Source organism: Aotus nancymaae, unplaced genomic scaffold, assembly GCF_030222135.1.
Source record: "Aotus nancymaae isolate 86718 unplaced genomic scaffold, 86718_ANA_hifiasm-v0.15.2.pri h1tg000049l, whole genome shotgun sequence".
Taxonomy (NCBI): Eukaryota; Metazoa; Chordata; class Mammalia; order Primates; family Aotidae; genus Aotus; species Aotus nancymaae.
Window position 1 is genome coordinate 434,304 of NW_026988463.1, and position 26,520 is coordinate 460,823.

The 26,520-nt window shown below is 48.9% G+C and overlaps 1 protein-coding gene across 2 annotated transcripts in view; it reads left to right on the forward strand.

The window, feature by feature from the left end:
- Nucleotides 1–26,520, forward strand: part of RAB11FIP3 (RAB11 family interacting protein 3) — a 100,406-nt gene that overhangs the window by 22,414 nt on the left and 51,472 nt on the right. For both annotated transcript variants that reach the window (XM_021675094.2, XM_064362272.1), the window contains exon 2: nucleotides 19,021–19,114. In XM_021675094.2, the coding sequence (XP_021530769.2) occupies nucleotides 19,021–19,114 (94 nt within the window). The remainder of the gene's footprint in view (nucleotides 1–19,020; nucleotides 19,115–26,520) is intronic.

Genomic DNA, 26,520 nt, shown 5'->3' on the forward strand with positions numbered 1-26,520 from the left:
GGCATGTGCCACCACGCCTGGCTAATTTTTTGTATTTTTAGTAGAGAAGAGGTTTCATGGTGTTAGCCAGGATGGTCTCAATCTCCTGACCTCATGATCCGCCCACATCGGCCTCCCAAAGTGCTGGGATTACAGGCGTGAGCCACTATGCCTGGCCTATTTTTATTTTTTTTTTGAGAGAGAGTCTCACTTTTTTAATCCAGGCTGGAGTGCAGTGATCTTATCTCGGCTCGCTGTGACTTCTGCCTCCTGGGTTCAAGTGCTTCTCCTGCCTCAGCCTCCTGAGTAGCTGGTATTACGGGCACACACCATCATGCCTGGCTAGTTTTTATATTTTGAGTGGAGATGGGGTTTCACCATATTGGCCAGGCTGGTCTCGAACTCTCAACCTCAGGTAATCTGCCCGCCTCAGTCTCCCAAGGTGCTGGGATTACAGGTGTGAGCCACCATGCCTGGCCTTTTCTTTTCTTTTCTTTTTTTTTTTTTGAAAGAGAGTCTCACTTTGTCATCCAGGCTGGAGTACAGTGGTTTTATCTCAGCTCACTGTGACTTCTGTCTCCTGGGTTCAAGGGATTCTCCTGCCTCAGCCTCTTGAGTAGCTGGTATTACAGGCATGCGCCATCATGCCTGGCTAGTTTTTGTATTTTGAGTAGAGATAGGGTTTCACCATGTTTGCCAGGCTGGTTTTGAACTCCCAACAGGTGATCTGCCCGCCTTGGTCTCCCAAAGTGCAGGATTACAGGGGTGAGCCACCTCGTCTAGCCCCTCTGCTGTGTTCCCTCCCCTAAGATCAGCCCAAAGTCCACAGGTGGCTCTTGCCCTGCCCACCTTCCCCCTTTTCTCCTACCTGGTGGGCGTTCTCGGCTATCCCTGGCCAGCTGGCATCTTAATTTCCTGAAGGATTTTCTCTTTGCTGTAATATCCCCTTGGTTTGCTGGCCATGTCCTGCCTGTTGTTTCTTAGGTCAGTGATGAGTCTTCCTCACAAAAATGTTCAAAAGATACAGATTCTTTTGTCCCTTATGGGAAGAAAGATTTATGAAAATGCTATGTGATGAATCTGGGAATGTTAGCTCTGGAGACCAGCCATGCTGGGGGATCAGGAAGGCATCCCTGCTATCCCTGTTGGCTGCAGCTGGAAGTATGTGTGTGGCAAGAAGTGAGGAGGTGGGAACAGGTGGTGGCACGGGCCCCCCTGGCTGCCCTCGTCCCACCTTCTTGCTCCTCCAGCCATCCCCCAGAACACAGGAAGGTCAGCTGGCTCCATTTTTCTTTTCTTTTTTTTTTTTGAGATGGAATCTTGCACTGTCACCCAGGCTGGAGTGCAGTGGTGCGATCTTGGCTCCCTGCAACCTGTTTCCTGGGTTCATGCAATTCTCTGGCTTTAGCCTCCCGACTAGCTGGGATTGGGAGGCACATACCACCACACCCGGCTAATTTTTCGTATTTTCAGTAGAGATGGGGTTTCACTATGTTGGCCAGACTGGTATCGAACTTCAGACCTCGTGATCTGCCCACTTCGGCTTCCCAAAGTGCTGGCATGACAGGTATCAGCACTGCACCAAGCCTTTTTTTTTTCCTTATTAGATGGTGTCTCGCTCTGTCCCTGAGGCTGGAGTGAGTGGTGCGAGCTCAGCTCCCTGCAACCTCTGCTTCCTGGGTTCAAGTGATTCTCCTGCCTCTGCCTCCTGAGTAGCTGGGATTACAGGTGTTAGTTGTCATGCCTGGTCTTGTTTTTCTTCACGCCTGTTCCTGAGCACTCAATAACCTGGTATTCCCAGTCACTCAGTAGCCTCATGTTCCTGATCCCTAAGTTATGTGTATCCATAATTAAACAGACACATACTGTAGGTGTGCATAGCAGGGCACCTGAGGTCTTCTCGTCATTGTTGGCACGCTGGCATGTTCTCACAGTGGGTGAGTTTTCCTCTCTGTGTCACCCTCCAGTAAGTCCTGCTGATTGATTCAAAGGCCCATGTTTAGACCAGTGATGACAATTATTTGAAATCTCCTGTCACAGTAATAAAATAATCGCTATGCCAGGTACTCTTGTTTGCTCTGTTCATTGATTTCACACACATGAACCCTCCTGTGCACAGGGACTAGCCTGGAGTCGGTGCCAGCTGTCCCTGGCTGGAGCCGTCCACCCTGTGCTGCTCCTTTTTTGGCCATCCAGCAAACACGCATTTGTGTTCCCATACCAGGCATCCTTCCTTCTGTGACGGAATAACAGCACTTGAGTGACTGATACTCTGTCGTGCCATGTACTTTAGATTTGTCTACCTAGAGAAGGAATTCCACAACTCTTGAACTATGATGTTCTCTAATCATGCTGTTTTTTTTAAGAGACAGGGTCTCACAGTGTTGCCTAGTCTGGAGCGCAGTGGCTGTTTACAGGCTCCGTCACAGTCACTGCAGCCTCCAGCTCCTGGGCAGTCCTCCTGCCTCAGCTTCCCGAGTAGCTGGGACTCCTGGCCCATGCCACTGCACCCAGCTTATGATGCCGGTCTTTGAAATAGCGTTACTGTTCCCATGGTGAGTGTCTTGGGGGATTTTGGGGATGGTAGTTGGAGTTATAAGTTCAACTGAGGTATTTTCTTTCATCCTGGATGGTTATTAGAACCCTCATGAAGGGGTTCGCTATTTCAGAAGGAGCTGCAGTGGCCAACCAGGAGTGCGCTAGGTCACCTCTCTGCTCTTCCTCCTGCTCACGTGGGCTGCCGTTCCTGGTGTCTGCATACTTCCATGACTCTACTTCTGAAGCAGCAGTCTGAGGCGGTCAGGCAGGGGTGAATTGCTTTTCTGTGTCATGCTGCTTTTTTCTGACGTAGAGGCAGTATCTGCTGAGTTGTCCCAAAGCACAGAGATGTGATCTGCAGAAGGTATTTTGTGTCTCCGTGGGCAGAAGCTGGAGTTTCACCCTGCTGCTTTAGTGGATGACCTTTGAACAAGAAAGAGAGCAGGTCTTTCTTTTTGGGAGTAATTCTCCTGAGAATCAGAGCAGATTCTGTGCTAGAGCAGTTATCTCTGCAAATGTTTCTTCCTTTCTTCTTCCACCACTCTCACCCCGTCTTTTTTTTCCCACTTGTTTACAAAGTTTTATTTCATTCCATTGTTGGGTGGGTTGGTTTATTTCACTAAAATCCAAGGAAAACAAGGCTGAGGTTTTTGCTGTTAGAAATGAAAAGCCCTTTTATGATAAAGTGCATCCCTGTCAGCATGTCTTATTCTGTCTGGTAAGAAGAGAAGAAGCCATCAGAACACTCCTTTTTTGGTGATTTAATTTTTAAGAACCCCGTTCAGGAAGACTGCCTTGTGATGCGTTTTAAGAGAAATAGCAGTTAGGGAGGTTTAGTCAACACTGAGGAACACTTGGCTCTCTCTGGCAGACTAAGAAATACCGAGCAGGAGGAGTCTTGGCATTTGGAACAAGTGAATCAAGAACCTGCTCTCATTGGTTTGTGAGTGCCTTTAAAGTGAAAGCAAGAAGCTTGGAAGGAAAACGTCACAGATCATGCACACTTAAAATAAAAATATGCAAATAAAGGAGAAAATAAAAATCCAATCCAGCACCGTGAATTTTTCAGCCCTCTAGCTTTTATATTTTTCTTTGTATGGGACAGTTAAAACCAGAGTCATTATTCACCAGCAACTTTAACCTAGATTAAGTCAATAATTGTTACCACACTCAACATCAGTACATCTGCTTCTGCAGCATGATTTTGTTGTTGGTGGTGGTGGTGTTGAGACAGAGTCTCCCTGTTTGGCCCGGCTGGAGTGCAGTGGCGCCATCTCGGCTCGCTGCCACAACCTCAGCCTCCTGGGTTCAAGTTGTTCTCCTGCCTCAGCCTCCCAAGTAGCTGGGATTACAGGCACCCACCACCGTGCCTGGCTAGTTTTTGTATTTTTAGTAGAGACGGAGTTTCACCATCTTGGCCAGGCTGGTCTTGAAATCCTGACCTCATGATCCACCCACCTCAGCCTCCCAGAGTGCTGGGATTACAGGAGTGAGCTACTAGTAGAGATGGGTTTTCACCATGTTGGCCAGGTGGGTAGCAAACTCCCAACCTCGAATGATCTGCCCATATTACCCTCCCAAAGAGCTGGGATTACCATGCCCGGCCCTGCAGCATAATCTTAATGGCTAATAGCTTTTCTGCTGTATGAATATGTTAGAATTTGACTATTTATCTTTGATATTTTAGGTTTTTCCTTTTTTTTTTTTTTTTAACAATTATGAGCTTTTTTGCAGCTGAATCTTCCTGCACAATTTATTATTTTCTTAGGTTTAAATTTTAAAAACGGAATTGCTGGGGGAATGGATATGTAGGTTTTAAAGCATTTAAGAAAATGTTTTCCATCACCAAATTGTCCTCCAGAAAAGTATTGCCAATCTGATACAAGAAGAATGGCATATCAGCGTAGTTTCAGTTTGTATTTTTAGGGAGTGGATTTGAGCTGATGTTCCTCTGTGTGGTTAATAAACAGGTGTTTTTGTGCATGTGTGTGTCTGCATTGTGGTGTGGTGTTCTGCAGCCTGAGGACTTTGTTTCTCAACCTGTGCGTGGAACCAAGGCAGCCTCTGAAGTCCGGAGCCCTTCACAGCGCCCTGAGTTTCTGTAGGATTTCTTTCTTTTGTGGTATTACCCTTTCTTAAAAGTTTCTGATACAGGCCATCAGTCTGCATCATTCAGTAAGGAATAAAGAACATGGAAATGCCTACTTTTTACTACCTTTGTTCTGGTGTAACGTTGTCCTTGTAAAGGGCAGAGGGTAGGAAGCTGAGGCAGACAGCAGCAGGATAGTACTGAGAACGGGTCTGAAAAAATCTCCATTTTGTGCTGACTTAAAAGTTTTCTCGGCCGGGCGTGGTGGCTCAAGCCTGTAATCCCAGCACTTTGGGAGGCCGAGGCGGGTGGATCACGAGGTCAAGAGATCGAGACCATCCTGGTCAACATCGTGAAACCCCGTCTCTACTAATTCAAAAAATTAGCTGGGCACGGTGGTGCGTGCCTGTAATCCCAGCTACTCAGGAGGCTGAGGCAGGAGAATTGCCTGAACCCAGGAGGCGGAGGTTGCGGTGAGCTGAGATCGCGCCATTGCACTCCAGCCTGGGTAATGAGCGAAACTCCGTCTCAAAAAAAAAAAAAAAAGTTTTCTCTACTGTTAGATGATCTCTTTATAATTAAAAAAGAAATTATGATAGTCATAGCTGTTCGGCCAGTTCTGCAGTTACTTTATTCAGTAAGGTCTCACGCTTCTAATTTTAGAGCTCCTGGAATTTTGTAGTCCTCTCAAGATTAGGTTCTGGCCGGGTGCCATGGCTCACACCTGTAATCCCAGCACTTTGGGAGCCCAAAGTAAAAATCGCTTGAGGCCAGGAGTTTGAGAGCAGCCTGGGTAACATAGGGAGACTCTGTCTCTATTAAAGGAGATTGGGTTTAGGCTGGGTGTGGGGGCTCACTCCTGTAATCCCAGCACTTTGGGAGGCCAAGGCAGGCAGATCACTTGAGATCAGGAGTTCAAGAACAGCCTGGGCAATGTAGTGAGACTCTCTTTCTCCAAAAAACATAAAAATTAGCCAGGTATGATGGCACACGCCTGTAGTTCCAGGTACTTAGGAGGCTGAGGCAGGAGGATCACTTGAGCTGCAGTGAGCTATGATTGTGCCAGTGCACTTTAGCCTGGGTAGTAGAGTAAGACCCTGTCTCCAAAAAGGAAAAAAGAGGAGAGACAGAGAGATGGGTTCTCACTCTGTCACTCAGGTTGGAGTTCAGTGGCACAGTGGCAGCCTCCTGAGTAGCTGGGACTACAGGTGTGCACCGCTGCACCTTGCTAATTAAAAAAAAATTATTGTAGAAATAAGATTTCTGAGTACCTGTTTACTGAGCACCTGCTGTAGGCCAGGCACTGTTCTCCTTTTGCTCAGCTCACATCACAGTGAACAAGATGGACCACAATTTCAGCTTTTTCTTTTTCTTTTTTTTTTTTAAAGATGGGGTTTCACCATGATGGCCAGGCTGGTCTTGAACTCCTGACCTCAAGTGATCCACCCACCTCGGCCTCCCAAAGTGCTAGGATTACAGGCGTGAGCACCACGCCCAGCCCTAATTTCAGCTTTTTCCTAAGTGTTTTAGATAAACTGAATTTACAGCCTTCCAAAGTATTGAATAACAAAATAGATGTGTTCCTAAAGATTGTTTCATAGAATGAATCTTTCTGCCTATGAATTCTGTTACATTTTCAGAAACATTATTCTAGTAAAAAGGAAATTCTCCACCTGAAGATTAGCCGCAGGAAAAAGTAAACACATTTATGATATTAAACGGAAGTTAACATGACTGGTGTACATGGAAGACTAAACTAGGCCAGGCTGGGTGGTTAACGCCTCTAGTCCTGGCTGCTCAGGAGGCTGAGGTGGGTGGATTGCTTGAGCCCAGGAGGTTGAGACCAGCCAGGGCAACTTGGTGAAATCAGTCGGGCATGGTGTCATGTGTCTGTAGTCCCAGCTACTTGGTAGGCTGAGGCTGGAGAATTGCTTGAACCTAGGAGGTTGCAGCAAGCCAAGATCGCGCCATTATACTTCAGCCTGGGCAACGAGGGAAACTTTGTCTCAAAAAAATAAACACATAAAACATCAGGATGGAAATTATACCTCAAATTTAAAAAGTAAGATGGCTGTGGTAGACCAAATAATGGTTCCCAAAGATAGCCAGGTCCTGGTCTGTCCACTCAGACCACCAGAGGTGGTCGAGGAGGACCTTGGTAGTCTCACATTGTCTGAGACTACCAAAGTCCTCCTCGAAGTGCAGTCTGGCCCCTTTGCCCCTCTGACCTCACTTCCTGCTGCTGCCCCCCGCCCCTACTCTCCTCTCTGTTCCTGACACACCATAGGCACACATCCTCCTCCAGCCAGTGCAGTGGCTGTTTCCTCTGCCTGGAACAGACAGTCCCGTACATCCACTGCTCAGTGTCTTAGAGGGCTACCACCAGGCGGGACAGAGTGTCATGCTCATTCAGGTGCTCAGCAGAATTCAGCTCTTTGAGGTTGTAGAACTGAGGACCCTGTTTTCTGGTTGGTCATTGGCCAGTAATGGCTCTTAGGTCCTAGAGAACCCTCAGGATCAACCACGTGGCCCTCCCAGGTATGGCAGCTTACTTTTGAGACCAGCAGGCTGCTACAGTGGAGTCTTCAGTTAACATAGTCATAACCAGGCGTGGTGGCCCACACCTCTAGTCCCAGCTACTCAGGAGGCTGAGGTGGGAGAATTGCTTGAGCCTAGGATCTTGAGGCTGCAGTGAGCTATGCTTACCACACTGCTGCACTCCAGCTTGTGTGACAAGGGAGACCCTTTTTCAAACAAAACAAAATTAAAAAATGTTTTAGTCTGGGTGCAGTGGCTCATGGCTATAATCCCAGCACTTTGGGAGGCTGAGGTGGGTGCATCACCCACCTGAGGTCAGAAGTTCAAGACCTGCTGACCAACATGGCAAAATCCCATCTCTATTAAAAATACAAAATTAGCCAGGCGTGATGGCACGTGTCTGTAGTTCCAGCTGCTGTAGACAGAGGCAGGAGACTTGCTTGAACTTGGGAGGCGGAGGTTGCAGTGAGCTGAATTGTGCCACTGCACTCTAGCCTGGGTGACAGTGAGACTCCATCTCACAAAAAAATTTTTTTTTTCTAAAGATTAACATAATCACAGTGACTGTGTCACCATATGCACAGGCTTTGCCTACACTGAAGAGAGGGGCTCGGCTGGGTGCAGTGGCTCACACCTGTACTCCCAGCACTTCGGGAGGCCGAGGCAGGCAGATCATGAGGTCAGGAGATCGAGACCATCCTGGCCAACGTGGTGAAACCCCGTCTCTACTAAAAATACACACAAAAAGATTAGCTGGGCATGATGGCGCAATGCCTATAGTCCCAGCTACTCGGGAGGCTGAGGCAGGAGAATTGCTTGAACCCAGGAGGTGGAGATTGTAGTGAGCTGAGATCACACCACTGCAGCACTACCACCTGGGCGACAGTGAGACTCCGTCTCAAAAAAAAAAAAAAAAGAGAAGGGCTCTTGGGAACCCTGTTAGAATTCTGCCTGCTACCGTGGTGTAGTCCTGGCATACCTTCCTTGACAACATGGAAGCCAGGTCACTACCCAGGCCACCTGCAAGGAAGTTAACCATTTGACCTGCCTACCGAGCACATCAACCTTTTTTTTTCTTTCCTGAAACAGGGAAAAAACTGTTGCCCAGGCTGGAGTGAGTGGTACAGTGTTGGCTCACTGCAACCTCTGCTTCCCAGGCTAAAGCGATCCTCCTGTCTCACCCTCCCAAGTAGCTGGGACCATAAGCATGCACCACCATGCCCAGCTCCAGCTAATTTTTTGTATTTTTGGTAGATATTTTTTTATTTTTGTTTCACTGTGTTGCCCAGGCCAGTCTCAAACTCCTGAGCTCAAGTGATCCTCACCCCCGGCTTCAAAAGTGCTGAGATGACAGACGGGAGCCACTGCGCCCAACCAAGTACTGGGTAACCTTTTAGTTTACTTTTCTTCCTTCTTTACTTCTGCTCGGGGGTCTAGGTCTGAGCCAGGACTTGAGTGTGTCCCCATGCGGGCTGGTGTTACCCAGGACAATGAAGCAGAGCTTGGCTGGGCTGGTGGGTGAGGGCTCCATTTCTTTGTTGTGTACAGGGGAGGGACTGATGATCTGAGTGGCATCTCTAGGTTAGAGGACATGCTGACCTTGAAAGCAAAGTGGGAACGGAGTTCTGTGAGCTAAGGAGTCCCAGCTGGCTCTCATTCTAGAGAAGAGCCACCAAGGGAGTGTTTTGTTATCCCCAGGGAGAGAGCCAGCCCCGTGGGGGGCCATGGGCCAGGAGCAGCCCCCCAGGAGCTGCTCATCTTCCCTCGCCTGGGGCACACACCTGCTTTTGCAGGCACCAGACCCAAAGTGCATAACGGAGCCCCACGGCCTTCTGTTTCCCGCAGCGATGTGCCTGCCATCGTTGAATGTGTGTATTCTTTGGCTGCTTTCATAAATTCTGTTTTATTTCCTCAGTGTGTTTGCTGAAAGCTTGAGTGTATCCACTTGTCTATTTTCCAAGTATTCTCGTGCATTTTAAGAGTCTCCTGTCTTTAAAATAGCATGGAGACAGCTCTGAATATACTAAAAACCATTGAATTGTACCCTTCATATGGGTGAACTTGTGGCATGTGCATTTTATTCCAATAATACTGTTAACAGAATTAGCATGGAGTCAGCACTGCTGTGTTTCCTGCAGTACCTGGAGTCCACTCAGCCCCCGGCCACCCCTTCTTCACCTCCGACCCATCCCACATCCCACTGCACCTCACCCTCCCCACCCTTCCTGTACCAGGGAGCTTTTCAAACATAGAGTGGGGTGGAGAGCAGCGGCCTACCGAATCCCAACAAAAGTGGAAAGTTGTCAGGGAGGGACAGCTGTGATGTGGAGGAGCATCACATTCTCTTCACGAAGAGGTAGCCTGTCACTGTGATTAGAAGCACTTAGGCTGGGCACGGTGGCTCATGCCTGTAATCCCAGCACTTTGGGAGGTGGATCACTGGAGGTTAGGAATTCGAGACCAGCCTGGCCAACATGGTGAAACCCTATCTCTACTAAAAATACAAAAAGTCGGCCGGGAGCAGTAGCTCACGGCTGTAATCCCAGCACTTTGGCAGGTGGGTGGATCCCCTGAGGTCAGAAGTTTGAGACCAGCCTGGCCAGCATGGTGAAACCCTGTTTCTACTAAAAATACAAAAAATTAGCCAGACGTGGTGGCGTGCACCTGCAATCCCAGCTACTTGAGAGACTAAGGCAGGAGAATTGTTTGAACCTGAGAAGTGGAGGTTGCAGTGACTTGAGATCACACCACTGCACTCTAGTCTGGGCGACTGAGCAAGACCGTGTCTCAAAAACAAAAAACAAAAGGCCAGGTGCAATGGTTCACGCTTGTAATCCCAGCACTTTGGGAGGCCGAGGCAGGTGGATCACCTGAGGTGAGGAGTTTGAGACCAGTCTGGCCAACATAGTGAAACCCTGTCTCGGCTAACACCGTTTTTGGCCTTAGCCCATCTGCACCCAGGTGGAAAAAAAAAAAAAAAAGAAACCCTGTTTGTACTAAAAATACAAAAATTAGCTGGGTGTGGTGGTAGGCACCTGTGATCCCAGCTACTCGGGAGGATGATGCAGCAGAATCGCTTGAACCCGGGAGGCGGAGGTTGCAGTGAGCTGAGATTGCGTCATTGCACTCCAGCCTGGGTGACAAAAAAAACAACAAAGAAGGACTTGGAGCTGGGTGCTTGCTGAGCAGGCGTCTTTCTACTGATGGGCAGACATATCTGTTTCTTTATTTAATTTAATTTATTTTTTTTGAGACAGAATCTCGCTCTGTTGCCTAGGCTGGAATGCAGTGGTGTGATCTCTGCTCACCGCAACCTCCGCCTCCCAGATTCAAGTGATTATCCTGCCTCAGCTTCCCAAGTGGCTGGGACTGCAGGCATACACCACCATGCCCGGCTAATTTTTGTAGTTTTAGTAGGACTAAGTTTCACTACGTTGGCCAGGCTGATCTCAGACTCCTCACCTCATGATCCACCCACCTTGGCCTCTCAAAGCACTGGGAGTACAGCTGTGAGCCTCTGTGCTGGTTTTTTTTTTTTTTTAAGACGGTGTCTCACTCTGTCACCCAAGCTGGAGTGTGGTGGCATGATCTCAGCTCACCCCAACCTCAGTCTCCTGGGTTCAAATAATTCTCCTGCCTCAGCCTCCCTAGTAGCTGGGACTGCAGACGTGAGCCACCATGCCCAGCTAATTTTTGTGTTTTTAGTAGAGACAGGGTTTTACTATGTGGCCCTGGCTGGTCTCAAACTCCTGACCTCATGATCTAGCCACCTTAGTCTCCCAAAGTGCTTGGTTTACAGACATGAGCCACTGTGCCCGGCCTTTTTGTTTTGTTTTGTTTTGAGATGGAGTCTCGCTCTGTCTCCCAGGCTGGAGTGCCTTGAGTGGCATGATCTTGGCTCAGTGTAACCTCCGCCTCCCAGGTTGAAGCGATTCTCCTGCCTCAGCCTCCCAACTAGCTGGGATTACAGGCACCTGCCACGACGCCCGGCTAATTTTTTTTGTATTTTTAGTAGAGATGGAGTTTTACCGTGTTAGTCAGGATGCTCCTGAACTTCTAACTTCGTGATCCACCCGCCTTGGCCTCCCAAAGTGCTGGGATTACAGGCATGAGCCACCTCGCCTGGCCTGGACACATCTATTTCTGATGGGTAAAAGTGGATTTCTGAATGTGTGATATGCTTCTTTGGGGACAGGCCTTTTCCATGTCAGACCAGCACAGTGCTTTTATTCTAGACTTTTCTAAACCTTCCCCTCTAAACCAGGGAAAGCGAATCAGTTCTTCATCATGGTAATCAGAGCAGTTCTCTGAGTTAGGAAGCTCTTTTTTTTTTTTTTGAGGTAGAGATTTGCTTTTGTTGCCCAGGCTGGAGTGCAGTGGTACAATCTTGGCTCACTGCAACCTCTGCCTCCTTGGTTCAAGTAATTCTTCTGTCCCAGCCTCCCAAGTAGCTGGGATTATAGGAGTCCGCCAGCGCACCTGGCTAATTTTTTATTTTTTTAAGTAGAGACGGGGTTTCATCATGTTTGCCAGGCTGGTCTTGAACTCCTGAGCTCAGGCAGTCTACCCACCTCAGCCTTTCAAGTTCTGGAATTACAGGTGTACCACCGCGCCTAGCGAAGGAACCTGTTTTTGTACTTCAAACAGAAAAATGAGCTGCCAGTGAACACATTCAGAGTAGGAAAACTTGTATTATTCAGCTTACCTGTCTTTCTTCCAAATTTCAATGTAGAGATAAACACACACCGTACCTTTCAAGTTGTCAAGAAAAGAGACATGAGATTTACTCGAATGACTTCATTTTCCCAGCAGGACCCATCATTCCAGGGTGGGTAAGGCATCCAGCAAGTGGGTCTTTGTTCCTTGCCCACACACCCAGTTAAAAGGAAAGACTTCCGCTCATCTAGAGCAGTCTCTGAGCAGGGTCTTGAAGCATAAACTGCCAAGCATAACCTCCCATAAAGTTACTTGCATAGTAGTTGGTGCAAAGCAGACTAAATGGGAATTAAAAACAGTCTCTAGCCGGGCGTGGTGGCTCATCCCTGTAGTTCCAGCTACTCTGGAGGTCAATTGGGAGGATTGCTGGAGCCCAGGAGTTTGAGACCAGCCTGAGCAACATAGCGGTATCTCCTCTCTTAAAAAAATACAAAAATTAGCTGGGTATGGTGGCACACACCTCTAGTCCCAGCTACTCAGGAGGCTGAGGTGAGAGGATTACCTGAGTCTAGGGGTTAACATCTAGCCTGGGCAATGTATTATTGTAGACCTCATCTCTTTTTTTTTTGAGACAGAGTTTTGCAGTGTTGCCCAGGCTGGAGTACCGTGGCACCATCTTGGCTCGATGTAGCCTCCACCTCCCAGGTTCAAGCTATTCTCCTGCCTCAGTCTTCCTAGTAGCTGGGATTACAGGTGCCTTTCATCACGCCTGGCTAATTTTTTTGTATTTTTAGTAGAGACGAGGTTTCACTGTGTTGGCCAGGCTGGTCTGGAACTCCTTACCTCATGATCTGCTCACCTCGGCCTCCCAAAGTGCTGGGATTACAGGTATGAGCCATCGAGCCTGGACTGTACACCTCATCCTTAAAAGTAAACCAAAACCAACCAACCAAATAAACAAACAAAACCCCACAAAAGTAACCCTGAAAATACTCCTGTGTCTGGAACTCTTTGTCCAAGGTCCCTGAGCCTAATGTGACTTGGAACAGAAGCTAACTTTCCTGTAGGTTTAGGAAATGTCACATACATGCTGTTTCTCATTCAATCTTACAAGAATAGGCTTTCTTGGCTGGGTGCAGTGGCTCACGCCTGTAATCCCAACACTTTGGGAGGCTGAGGCAGGTGGATCACCTGAGGTCAGGAGTTCGAGACCAGCTTGGCAAACATGGCAAAACCCTGCCTCTACTAAAAATACAAAAGCTAGCCAGGCATGGTGGCAGGCGCCTGTAATTCCAGTTACTTGGGAGGCTGAGGCACAAGAATCGCATGAACCTGGGAGGTGGAGGTTGCAGTGAGCCCAGATCACGCTACTATACTCCAGCCTGGACAACAGAGTGAGACTCCGTCTCAAAAAAAAAAAGTTCTCTTTCTTTTTTTTTTTCTTGGCCACATGTCTTGGATTGAAAAATAAGCCTTCTTGTCTGTTTTGTAGACAGTGATATGCAAAAATCACCAGTCGATGAAACACGTTCTGTTTCTGTGGTGGGGTAAAAACAACAACAACAACAACAAAACCCACTCAGATCTAATCATTGAGAACCACATGCACCCCGACGAGCACACAGCACTGGTCAGTCCATTCTCGGGTGGGTGATGGAGTATGACTCTGAAGCATGTGCTCCTTGTCACCTTTTTTTTTTTTTTTTTTGAGATAGGGTCATACTCTGCTGTTCAGGTGGAAAGCAGTGGTGCAGTCATGGCTCACTGCAGCCTCAACCTCTCAGTCTCAGGCAGTCCTTCCACCTCAGCCTCCCAAGGAGCTGGAACTACTGGCACATGGCCTGGCTAATTTTTTGATTTTTTTTGTAGAGTTGGGGTTTCACATGTTGCCTAGGGTGGTCTCGAATTCTTGGGCTCAAGTGATCCACCCGCCTTGGTGTCCCAAAGTGTGGGAGTTACAGGTGTGAGCCATTACACCTGGCCTTGGTTTGGTCCATGCTTTATAGTAAATGTATCTCTAAAATATTTAAACATCCTTTCATTTCTAAGAGTACTTCAGTTATCTCTGTTAAAATGAACCAACCAGAAAGACTCCCACTCAAATGCAGGATGTAGTATCAAGAATTAAGGCTGGGTACGGTGGCTCATGCCTGTAATCCCAGTGCTTTGGGAGGCCAAGGTGAGCAGATCACCTGAGGTCAGTAGTTCAAGACCAGCCTGAGCAACATGGTGAAACCCTGTCTCTACTAAAAATACAAAAAAATTAGTTGGGCATGGTATAATCCCAGCTACTTGGGAGGCTGCGGCAGGAGAGTCATCTGAAGCAGAAGGTAGAGGTTGCAGCGAGCCGAGATCGCACCACTGCACTCCATCCTGGGCGATGGAGCGAGACTCCGTCTCAAAAACACACAAAACATCAAAACAAAAGAGCGAGCACTTCTTGGGAACAGCAGGGAAAACCCTTTGTATATACGTGTAGCTGCTTGGCACGCGCTTTTAGAAAAAGTGTCCATGCCATAGGCTGGCGAGCCACAGGCTTCAGTGCTATTGGGAGATTATGTACAGCCAGGCTTTCAGAGCTGCCCCTGTCCCTGCCCACTCTGGCCCACTTGCTGATCTTAGTGTGAAGTTTACAAATAGCTAATGGGAGCTTCTAGGAACATTTTGCTTATTATTACCATGGTTTCTGATAAGGTAAGCTTTGTTGAAAACAATTATAATTCAAGTACGATAATAACAAGATGCAGAAATGCAGGTGTTTCTCCTTCTGAAGGGTGCTTTGCTGTGAAGCCGTAATACAATGTGTTGAATCCTGTGAGGAGCCTCTGGGGTTCTAGTTGACTGTGGTGAGAGAACTTGTTCTGCTTTCTCTTCTTGCAGATTAGTGGATCATGTTTCTCCATTGATAGCAGAAACACTGCAGTTTGCCAGTAAGTTTTTCATACTGGAATCACCCTGCTAGGAGACAGTCCATCCCCCTGGAGCCGGTGATGGAGTGGATTCTCCCCGGTGGTGTTTCTGTAACTTACTGTGCGTCTGCTGGAGTGGTGCTGGCTGGCTTTGGCCACTCTAGTTCATGTCTTTTGGCTTGGTTTTTGCCGCTACTGGATTTTGCAGAGAAGGGTGGGCTGTCTTATTTTTCAGTCTTACCTTTTTTTTTTTTTTGAAAGCCTCTGAATTGAGTATTTTGGGTTTGGGGAATTAGAACTTTCCCTAAATCATCAATTACATGAAGTTGATCTGTTCTACAAATTATAAAAAAAAATAATGAAAATGGAGTTTTTTTTTTTATTACATAATTTTTTAATTTAATTTTTTATCTACTTCAGGTTCTGTGGTACATGTGCAGATCATGCAGGATTGTTGCGTAGGTACATACATGGCAAGGTTGTTTGCTGCCTCCATCCCCCATCACCTATACCTGGCATTGCTCCCCACGTTATCCCTTTCCACCCTCCGTACCCCCCTGAAATGGAGTTTTAAAAATGTATACTTTAACTCTTGTTCATTGTAACATGGTGACATGTAAAAGGGCCTATTCTAGTTAATGATTTGTTTAAAAATGTTTGGTTAATGTTTCAGGATGAACAACTTGGTACTTTGTGTTCAATTGGTAACCTCAGTGTTGAAATTCTTAGGAATTTTCAGGACAGATTGACCAGTCTGGACTCCGGATTAGTAACTCTTTAGGTACTCAGCAAGTTTCTACATTCTTAGGAATGAAGACTTGTGAGATAAGTGGGGAGACGTTTTATAGACTCCGTTTGTCTCCAGGAAGTCGGCTAATGATGGACTTCTGAGCCCAGAGTTGCGCTAGCACACACTGGCACCCCTAGGGTCAGGGTGATGGCCCTGGCCTCTTTCATTGTGGAGGGGAAGCAGAAACTCGGTCTCTGGTTCAGGAATCCGTTAGCTGGGGCTGGCCCTGTTTGAGCCTGACTTTATGGGGCACGTTGGCAGATGGTGGCAAGAGGGCTAGCCGTGGGGGCCCAGGCCTTGCTGTGGTGCCCTGCGTGCTTTGGGGTCTCTGGATTGCCTCCTGGGTGATGCATCAGCCTTTCTGACCACGTGCTGCACCCCCCACCCTCATCCTGAAATGCGGAGCAGCTGTGTTTCTGGTGGCTGTGTCTTGGTGTCTCCAGTGGGGCTGTCCTTGAGGGTTCTGTGCTTGCCACGTGGTGGCATCCCTGGCATCAGTGCAGGGCCTGGGGGGCCTTCCTAGGAGCTCAGTGATGCACATCTGCCACAGCCTGCCCGAGGCCCCAGGGTTCTGTGTGTTAATGGATGTGGCTGCAGCCAGGGCTCTTGGCCACCCGTTGCCTCTCCCTGTTGCTGAGGGTTGTCACAGCCCAGCTCCCGCACCCAAGAGGGGCTTCCTTCTGGAGTCAGCTCCCTCTGTGGCTGAATGCCTCCTCCTTTTTCCTTTCTCCCTGGCCCACACTTCTTTATTCTTTGTTCTTTTTCCTCTTTTGCTCTTGAAGTTTTCATTATGGAAGAGTTCAAACCCATATAAAAGCGGAGAGTAGTGAAATGGTGCACTGGTACCCAGCTTCAGTCGCAGCAACGTGTAGGCATGCCTTTGGTGACATCTGTGCCTCATCGCAGATTCTTGAGGTATTTCTAAGTTTTTCAGTACGTATGTGTAAAAGGCAATGCTCTTTGAAAAATTACAAAAATGTCATTACACCTGCAAAAATAAACGGGTTTTTTTTTGGAGATAGAGTCACTCTGCCGCCCAGGCTGCAGTGCAGTGGCACAATCTTAGCTCACTGCAACCTCCACCCTTCAGGGTCAAGTGATTCCCCTACCTCAGCTTCCGAGTAGCTGGGATTACAGGCGCCTGCCACTGCGCCCGGCTATTTTTTGTAGTTTTAGTAGAGACGGGGTTTCAACATCTTGGCCAGGCTGGTCTTGAACTCTTGACCTCATGATCTGCTCACCTCAGCTTCCCAAAGTGCTGGGATTACAGGCGTGAGCCACTGCGCCCAGCCAAACAGTTCTTAATATCATCAAATTTATCTATATTCAAACTTTTTTTTTCGAGATGGAGTCTCACTCTGTTGCCCAGGCTGGAGTGCAATGGCACAATCTCTGCTCACTGCAACTTCCGCCTCCTGGGTTCAAGCGATTCTCCTGCCTCAGCTTCCTAAGTACCTGGCATTACAGGTGAGTGCCACTAGGTCTGGTTAATTTTTTGTATTTTTAGTAGAGACGGGGTTTCGCTATGTTAGCCTTTGGTGATCTGCCCATCTCAGCCTCCCAAAGTGCTGGGAATACAGGACAGGTGTGAGCCACCGTACCCAGCTGCATTGTGGTTTTAATTTGCATTTCTTTAAGGACCAATGATTTTGAGCATCTTTTCATGTGCCTATAACCATTCATACATATTTTCTGATGAAATGTCTATTTAAATCTTTTGCTGACAACAAAAATTGAGCTTTCTTTTCTTTTGAGACAGAGTCTCACTCTGTCACCCAGGCAGTGGTGTGATCTTGGAAAACTGCAACTTCTGCCTCGTGAGTTCAGTGATTCTCAGCCTCCTGAGTAGCTGAAAATGCAGGCATGTGCCATCCACCTGGCTAATTTTGTATTTGTAGTTAAGATGTTGTTTCTCTATGTTGGTCAGGCTGGTCTCCCCTACCTCAGGCTGAGGCAGATCCCAAAGTGCTGCAATTGCAGGCATGAGCCACTGCACCTGGCCTGAGTTGTCTTTTTTTTTTTTGAGATGGAGTTTCGCTCTTGTTTCTCAGGCTGGAGTGCAGTGGCGCAATCTTGGCTCACCGCAGCCTCCACCTCCCGGGTTTAAGCAATTGTCCTGCCTCAGCGTCCTGAGAAGCTGGGATTACAGGCATGTGCCACCACGCCCGGCTAATTTTGTATTTTTAATAGAGACTGGGTGGTCTGTCCTAAAGAGAGACCAGCCTATGTTGGTCAGGCTGGTCTTGAACTCCCGACCTCAGGTGATCTGCCCGCCTCGTCTTCCCAAAGCGCTGGGATTATAGGCATGAGCCACCATGCCCGGCCTCCGAGTTGTCTTCTTAATTGTAAGTTTTCCTGATATATTCTGCATACAAGGGATTTAACAGATACATGATTTGCAGATACTTTCTCCCAGTCAGTATCCATTTTTGCTTTTATTAATGTTGTCTTTTGAGTATAAAAGTTTTAAGTATTTTAAGTTTTGGGGTACATGTGCTGGATGTACAGGTTTGTTACATAGGCAAACGTGTGCCATGGTTGTTTGCTGCACCTATTACCCCGTCACCTAGATATTAAGCCCAGCTGTTTTTTCTAATGCTCTCCCTCCTCCTACCCCGCCCCCTGAAAATTTTTAAATTTTTATGGAATGCAATTTACACTTGGCAAAATAAACCTACATTCTTTCTGAAGAGTTTCATTCTCTGTAACATCCATATGTGAGTTATCCTACTAAATCATTTATGATTTTTGGTATCGGGGTCTCTTCAGTTGTTCTCTTCCAAGGACTCTGTACAGCCAGGAAGGCTTTTCTGAATGGGCAGTGTGCGCTTATCTATGTTATCTCTGTAACGTATTTATGTTAATATGCCAGATCCTTGCCAGAACAATATCTAAACCTTCAGAACTGATTTCTCCGCGTAAGACTCTGGCTGCTGGCTTTCAATGGCCGGGGTCACACTCCCGTGGTTCACTACCCCAGGTGCTGCTGGCAGCTCAGTTTGCAGGGTGTTGCCCATCCTGTGGCTGTGGCCATCCGCAATGGCCTGTGGAGGCCGTGCTGCCTCCTGGATGTGAGGAGTCACAGTGCTGCTTTTTTGCATTTCGTGAAAAAGCCAAGCTTGTGATACAACATAATCTTGATTCCCTAAACCGGTCTCCAGCCATCTTGGCACCAGGGTTTGATTTCGTAGAAGACACTTTTTCACAGACGAGTAGGAGGTGGGGGTGGTTTCGGGATGAAACTATTCACCTCAGATCATCAGGCATTAGATTCTCACAAGGAGCGCACAACCTGGACCCCTCCCATGCACAACTCACGGTAGGCTTTGTGCTCCTCTGAGAATCTAATGCCCCTGCTGAGCTGACTGGAGGGGAGCTCAGGTGGCAGTGCTTACTCCCCTCCTGCTGTGCTGCCCTGTTCCCGGCAGGCCACAGATCAGACCCGTGCCGGTCAGAAGTCTGATGTTGGGCACCCCTGCTGTAAAGGCTTAGGATAACCTAGTCTCATTTGGCAATTACAGGTGAAGGACTTAACTAAGTACCTGGATCCCAGTGGGCTCGGTGTGATCAGCTTTGAAGACTTCTACCAAGGGATCACAGCCATCAGAAATGGAGGTCAGTCGTCCCTGCAATGAGCTCCCACCTCCTCTCCCCTTCCTCAGCCACCCTCTCAGTCACCTGCACACCACCAGGCTCCTTGTGCCGACTCTAACATCTTCCCTTCTCCTTGAAGCCCCTAACGTGGTCTCCTTCCTTTCTTGTTCCTTTCTCCACACATACCCTGTCTTCCAGAATTGGCTGAATCAACTACTTTTCCATGATGCTGGAAAACCACTGCCTCTTTCCTCAAAGATTTCATGATGGAAATTTGCAAACTTTCAAAATATCGAAAGACAGATACCATGACTACCCACGTGGGTGTTCACTACCCATGCTCTGCGGGCAGTACTTTGTTGCACTTTCCTCCCGATGTCTCTGTCCATCTCCATTCGGTCCCCTACTCCCTCTCGAATGGGATGCATTTACAATCAGCATGCTTCCTCACACACTGACCTGAACGCTGCAGCCCATACTGCCATTGTTCCCTAGGTCTCAGTGTTTGTTTCCAGTCTTCCTTTTAATAGAAATTTACCTGCAGTGAAATGTACAGCTCACATGTGTTCCTCGGTGAGCTCTGACAGTCCTATGCTTGGCATTGCAGAGTCCCACGTACAGCTCATGCGTGTTCCTCTGTGAGCTCCGACAGTCCCATGCCTGGCAGTGCAGAGTCCCACGTACAGCTCATGCGTGTTCCTCTGTGAGCTCCGACAGTCCCATGCCTGGCAGTGCAGAGTCCCACGTACAGCTCATGCGTGTTCCTCTGTGAGCTCCGACAGTCCCATGCCTGGCAGTGCAGAGTCCCACGTACAGCTCATGCGTGTTCCTCTGTGAGCTCCAACAGTCCCATGCCTGGCAGTGTAGAGTCCCATGTACAACTCACGCATGTTCCTCTGTGAGCTCCGACAGTCTCGTGCCTGGCAGTGCAGAGTCCCACATACAACTCACATGTGTTCCTCTGTGAGCTCTGACAGTCCTATGCCTGGCAGTGTAGAGTCCCATGTACAACTCACGCATGTTCCTCTGTGAGCTCCGACAGAGTCCTGTGCCTGGCAGTGCAGAGTCCCATGTATAGCTCATGCATGTTCCTCTGTGAGCTCCAACAGTCCCGTGCCTGGCAGTGCAGAGTCCCACGTACAGCTCATGCATGTTCCTCTGTGAGCTCTGACAGAGTCCTGTGCCTGGCAGTGCAGAGTCCCACGTATAGCTCACGCATGTTCCTCTGTGAGCTCTGACAGAGTCCCTTGCCTGGCAGTGCAGGGTCCCATGTATAGCTCACGCATGTTCCTCTGTGAGCTCCGACAGTCTCGTGCCTGGCAGTGCAGAGTCCCACATACAGCTCATGTGTGTTCCTCTGTGAGCTCCAACAGTCCCATGCCTCGCTGTGTAGAGTCCCATGTACAACTCACGCATGTTCCTCTGTGAGCTCCGACAGAGTCCTGTGCCTGGCAGTGCAGAGTCCCATGTACAGCTCAGGTGTGTTCCTCTGTGAGCTCCAATAGTCCCGTGCCTGGCAATGCAGAGCCTGTCATGCCTATCACTATCCCCGCGTGGGTCTTGCATACTCCTTGCCCTCAGGCAGTGCCTTCCTTCCTGCTGGCACTGATGCTGATTTCTGTCATCTTGGATTAGTTTTGCCTCTCTCTTTTTCTTTTTTTTTTGTGACTGAGTTTCACTCTTATCGCCCAGTCTGGAGGGCAATGGCCCCATCTCAGCTCACTGCAACTTCCACTTCCCAGGTTCAAGTGATTCTCCTGCCTCAGCCTCCCAAGTAGCTGGGATTATAGGCACCCACCACCACGCCCAGCTAATTTTTGTATTTTTAGTAGAGACGGGGTTTCACCATGTTGGTCAGGCTAGTCTCAAACCCCTGATCTCAGGTGATTCACCTGCCTTGGCCTCCCAAACTGCCGGGATGACAGACGTGAGCCACTGTGCCCAGCCAGTTTCTGCTCTCTTGAGGACTCGTATGCTCTCACTTGGCTTCTGTCCTCAGCACAGCGTCTCTGAGATTTCTCCATGTGGTTTGCATGTTTCGGACTCTGTGGTCCAGTGTGGAGTAGTGTCCACTGTGTGCTTGTACTGAATTTTGTTTTTGTATTCTCCTGGTGATGGGCACGTTTGTGTACAAGTCTTTGTGTGGATGTGTGTCTTCCAGTCCTTGGGGCCTGTATCTAGGAGTGGGATGGCTGGTTATGTACTGGGTGTAAACTCCGTTTCTTTTAAGACTGCCAGCTGTTCTTCACAGAGGCCGTGCTGTTTCACTCTCACCATTCCCTATACACTGTCCATCTTAAGTCAAGCTCTGAAGCTCTGAATAGGCCTCATTTACTTATCTTTGGCCAGTTGGTGTAGTGGTGATGGTGGCGGGCTCTTTCCTTCCTTCTTGCACATGTAGGAGAAGTCAGACCTTGGCTGGGGCCCGCCGAGTCGGCAGGTGCAGTCAGGTTGACGGGTGCCCTTGGACCTCAGGTCTTGTCTGTCTCCTCCACGAAATTATTGCCTGGCAGTGTCTCTAAGGTGCTGTGTTTTCTCAAATGCCAAGTCCTTAGATGGCTCTGGGGAACGTGCTGTGTGTTGTTTCCCATTTGTTACTCTTTATTCGACTGTATTCCTTCACCCATGAACATGTTATGGGACCAGCATGGCCTCTGTGCTAGGCTGGCCCCAAGGCCTCTGTGGTGAACCGGCACCAGAGCAAGGCCAGCAGGCGGCGGCAGGAGGACAAATGGGTGAGATGCTGCCACTGTCAGCGTAGCGGGCTGGGGCTGAGATGGCAACCACACAGCCTAGCTCTAGGCAGGCAGCCGTTTCTGAGGAGAGGCGGAGGAGAGAAAGGACACCCTGACAACCAGGTAAAGACCACCTGGCCCCGGTGAGGAAGCCATCCTGAGGTGGGGCGAGGGGCCCAGGATGAGAATGGAGAGAGACTGCAGGCTGAGCGGATTATGCAGGCAAGCTCTGGGTCAAGTGGGCCTGCAGAGCAATGGGCAGAGCAGGTGGCCACAGACTCTCAGGACACAGCATTGGCAGGAGAAGGGGGAGGAAGAGGGCAGTCAGGAGGCCTCAGAGTCTGCAGGGTGAGCACTAGCAGGTTGAAGCTGTTGGGGCCGTGACTCTCCGTCTAACTGATACGCTGCAACCCTTAAGTAACATTTTGAGTATAGGTGTGTACTTCAAAAGTTTATTTAAGTTTCGTCCTTCTGCAAAGCTTTCAGTAGTGGCTTTGTGAGAATTTGGCATCTCGCATCCTATGCCTTGAGGCTTGCTGCATGGCGTGCTGCAGGTCCTCCCTCTCGGCCTCCTGGAAAGTCCCATTTTCCTCAGGTTACCCCTGGGACATGGCAGCTGTGCCATGACCCTCAGGGATGAGTTTATCCTCTGACTGATTCATGGGTTAGAGCTAGGAAGATTCTAGGTGTAAGCTTTTTCCTCTTAGTTTAAAAAATCCATTATGGGCCAGGCACAGTGGCTCATACCTATAGTCTCAGCACTTTGGAAGGCCAACATGCAAGGATTGCTTGAAGGCAGAAATTCAAGACCAGCCTGGGCAACATTTTGAGATCCTGTCTCTACAAAAAATAAAAATAAATAAAAATAAAAATCTGGTCAGGTGTGGTGGCTCACGCCTGTAATCCCAGCACTTTGGGAGGCCAAGGCAGGTGGATCATGAGGTCAGGAGTTCAAGACCAGCCTGGCCAAGTTGGTGAAACCCCATCTCTACTAAAAATACAAAAATTAGCCAGATATGATGGCGGGCACCTGTAATCCCAGCTACTCGGGAGGCTGAGGCAGAGAATTGCTGGAACCCGGGAGGCAGAGGTTGTGGTGAGCCAAGTTTGTGCCACTGCTCTCCAGCCTGGGCGACAGAGCAAGCCTTTGTCTCAAAAAAAAAAAAAAAATCCATTATGTTTTCTTCTTTGATGCATCAGTTAGTTATTTCAATGCTATCTTAATTTCTAAATGAATTTTGAAGTCCTGTCATTGGTTGGGCATGGTGGCTCACGCCTGTAATCCCAGCACTTTGGGAGGCTGAGGTGAGAGGATCACTTAAGCCCAGAAGTTTGAGACCAGCCTGGACAACATAGTGAGACCTTGGCTGTGCAGAAAATAAAAAAGTAGTCGGGCATTGTGGCGCACGCCTGTAGTCACAGCTACTTGGGAGGCTGAGGTGGGAGCGTCTCTTCATCCCAGGAGGTGGAGGCTGCAGTGAACTGTGTTTGTGCCACTGCATTCCAGCCTGGTGACAGACCCTGTCTCAAAAAAAAAAAACCCCAAAAAATCTTGCCATTAATTCCAAACTGAATTTTGTGTGTAATAGAGAAAGTGATCTTTATGACACTGGTGCTTTGGTATTTGTTGGGTGGTTTTTATTCATGTGATGGGCATGTGTGATAGGATGCTTCTTTCTAGCTGTCGATCCCCTGAGTTCATGTAGGTGCCAGTTGGAGACTCTCAGGTCTGCTTGATCTCAGTCGCAGGCAGGAGAAAACCCCCTGATGAAGCTCGCAGCTTTGTCATTTTTGTTTTGTGTAGCTGTGTTTCATCTTCACCCTTAAGTAAAGGATTACTGGGTGCAGGCTTCTTGATTGATGGTGAGGGAGGCTGGGGACCCCCAGAACTGGCTGTCATCAGAGAGGCCTCAGTGTTTGGGGCTGAGATGGGTGCATGGAGACCAAATACAAGACACCAGGCTGCAATGACCACTTCCATGAAAAACATGAAGTGGAATGAGAGAGCCTGTGCTTCAAGAATACTTCTTGGCCCCGTAACAAACCATATATATATGTTTTTTTTGAGATGGAGTCTCACTCTGTCACCCAGGCTGGAGTGCAGTGGTGCGATTTCGGCTCACTGTGACCTCCGGCCCGCAGGTTGAAGTGATTCTCTTGCCTCAGCCTCCCGAGTAGCTGAGATTACACGTGCCTGCCACTGCTCCCAGCTTGTTTTTTTTTTTGTGTTTTTAGTAGAGACGGGATTTCACCACCTTGGCCAGGCTGGTCTTGAACTCCTGACTTTGTGATCCACCTGCCTCGGCCTCCCAAAGTGCTGGGATTACAGGCGTGAGCCACCATGCCCAGCCACAAAGCATATTTTACATGGTCATAATAATTAAATTGAATATTGATGTAACCAGAGATGGCGACGTAACCATTTTGGAAGATTGGAGGAAGGGAAACGGGGCAGAGTAGGGCATCTCGTGGGGATTGTTTAGAAAATACAGAGGGAAGTAGATACGAGTTTAGAGGGGAGTGGACCAACATGGGCAACATTTGGAGAGCCTGTAAAAAATATAAAAATTTTGTATTTTGTGGGTGGTATTATGTTAGTAGCCACGGCCTCTCAGCACTGGCTCCTTTTTTTTTTTTTTTTTTTTGAGCTGCAGTCTCACTTTGTCGCCTAGGCTGGAGTGCAGTGGCATGATATTTTGGTTCACTGCAAATTCCACCTTCCAGCTTCAAGCGATTCTCTTGCCTCAGCCTCCTGAGTAGGTGAGACCACAGGCTTGCGCCACCATGCCCGTCTAATTTTTTGTGTTTTTAGTAGAGATGGTGTTTGGTCATGTTGGCCAGGCTGGTCTCAAACTCCTGACCTCAAGTGATCCACCCTCCTCAGCCTCCCAAAGTGCTGGGAGCTGAGCCACTGTGCCAGCCAGCAGTGGTTCATTTTCTAGTGACAGCCACATGTATGAAATCACAGCGAACTCCATGTATTTTGTATAAAACCGAGAAGTCTTTGTTGTGACTGTTCATTTTGTTATAAATGTTACAGACAACCTATTTCCTCAGTGCCACAAAGACTCAGAGCACTCAGTGCCCTGGCCAGTCACTGGGTGCTGGTCTCGGTTTGTCACAGGGTAAACTTGCTCTGTACAATGTGGCTGGCAGAGCGTGTTCCTGGGCCTGTAACCGAGGGCAGCCTGCAGGAGATTTGGGCTGAAGATGTTTTCCCTCAGGGGTCACGGATACAACCTGTCATGGAGAGTTAAGATGGGTGTTTTGTAGGCTTGGAGGTGAGGTGCTCAGATCCCTCTGCAGGGTCAAGGCTGGGAAGAGCAGTGGTTCCGGGTACCAAGGTCTGGGCAGGAGGGAGCCACCTGGGTCCATGGTTCTCTCTGCAGGCTGGGGGTTGATCTATTCCTGTGGACTGTGGCTAACATGAAATAGGGCAGGCTCGGCTCTAGAGGTTCCCAGGAGGCCTTGGCTTGGAAGGTTCCCACTCTCAGCTCAGGAGTCAGGGTGTCCTCCCAGCAGACCCATTCCCTGGGGTGGGAGACTCCCACCTGGCAAAATGAAGCCTCCATCCTGGCCTGCTGCTCTCGGAACAGCATGATGCTCTGTCTGGGAAGCCTGGGGGCTGCTAGCTATGGACTGTGGCTGCCTTCTGGTTGCTGGCATCTTGGCTTAGTGACTGAAGGGGTGAGACAGTGATCGTCCGAGGACAGCCCATCTCCAGATATTTCTGCCAGCCACCTGACACACCAAGGTGGGCCTTCTCCCAGACACTGTCCCCTTCCCCTCCTTGCCTTTACGTGGACCAATCCCACAACAGCTGGGGCACCCCTCTTTCCTTCCCAGCAGCTGATAGATGGGCCTGGGAGGGCTCCTCTGGCTGTCTACTTGATGGGGTGGTGAGCTAGTCATCATGAGCCAGCCAGGGCACTCCTATTTCACTGCAGGAGCTTGAGCCAGGCTGGTGGAGGTGGCTGCAGCTGAGGGAGAGCACAGCTGGGACCTGTGAGGACTGTCGACGGCGACACATGGGGCAGCAGACCCATGAGTGCTGTTGAACCAGCCTGTTCCAGCCTCTCTGGGACCTAGCATGAAATGGAAGTGCAGAACCCCTGTCCTTGGGAGCTGGCTTCCTGGTGGGAGACAGACCACAAACAGTAAGGCGGGAGCTAGGGAGGCAGAGGGACAGGGAGGCCTCTCTCAGAATGTCCAGAATGGGTAGGCAGCATCCCAGCAGGGCTGCACTGCGCATGTTTGGGGGCCTGAGGGAGGCAGGGTCAGAAGGAAGAGGTGAGAGGCAGTCCTCACGATTCTGTCTCCAGCTCCGAGCTCCTGAAGAGGCTGCTGGGACATCCCTGAGAGCTGGTGTGAGAAGTGGGACACTGAGCCGACCACAGAGTAGGGTGGGCATCAGGGAGAGACGCTGGGGCTTCAGGGAGGAGGTGCTGGGGCTTCAGGGAGGATGTGCCACCATGGCATTGGACACATGGCCTCTGGGGCTGCAGGCTCTGCTTTGCTTTTGTGTAATTTGATGTCATGATTTATGTTTCATTAGAAAGGAGAGTGAAAATAGAATAAAACAAAGTCGAAGATGATTTTGAAATTATTTCATAGCATTTATAAGAAAGGAAAATGTGGATGAGGGGTGGTGGCTTATGCCTGTATTCCTGGCACTTTGGGAGGCCAAGGTGG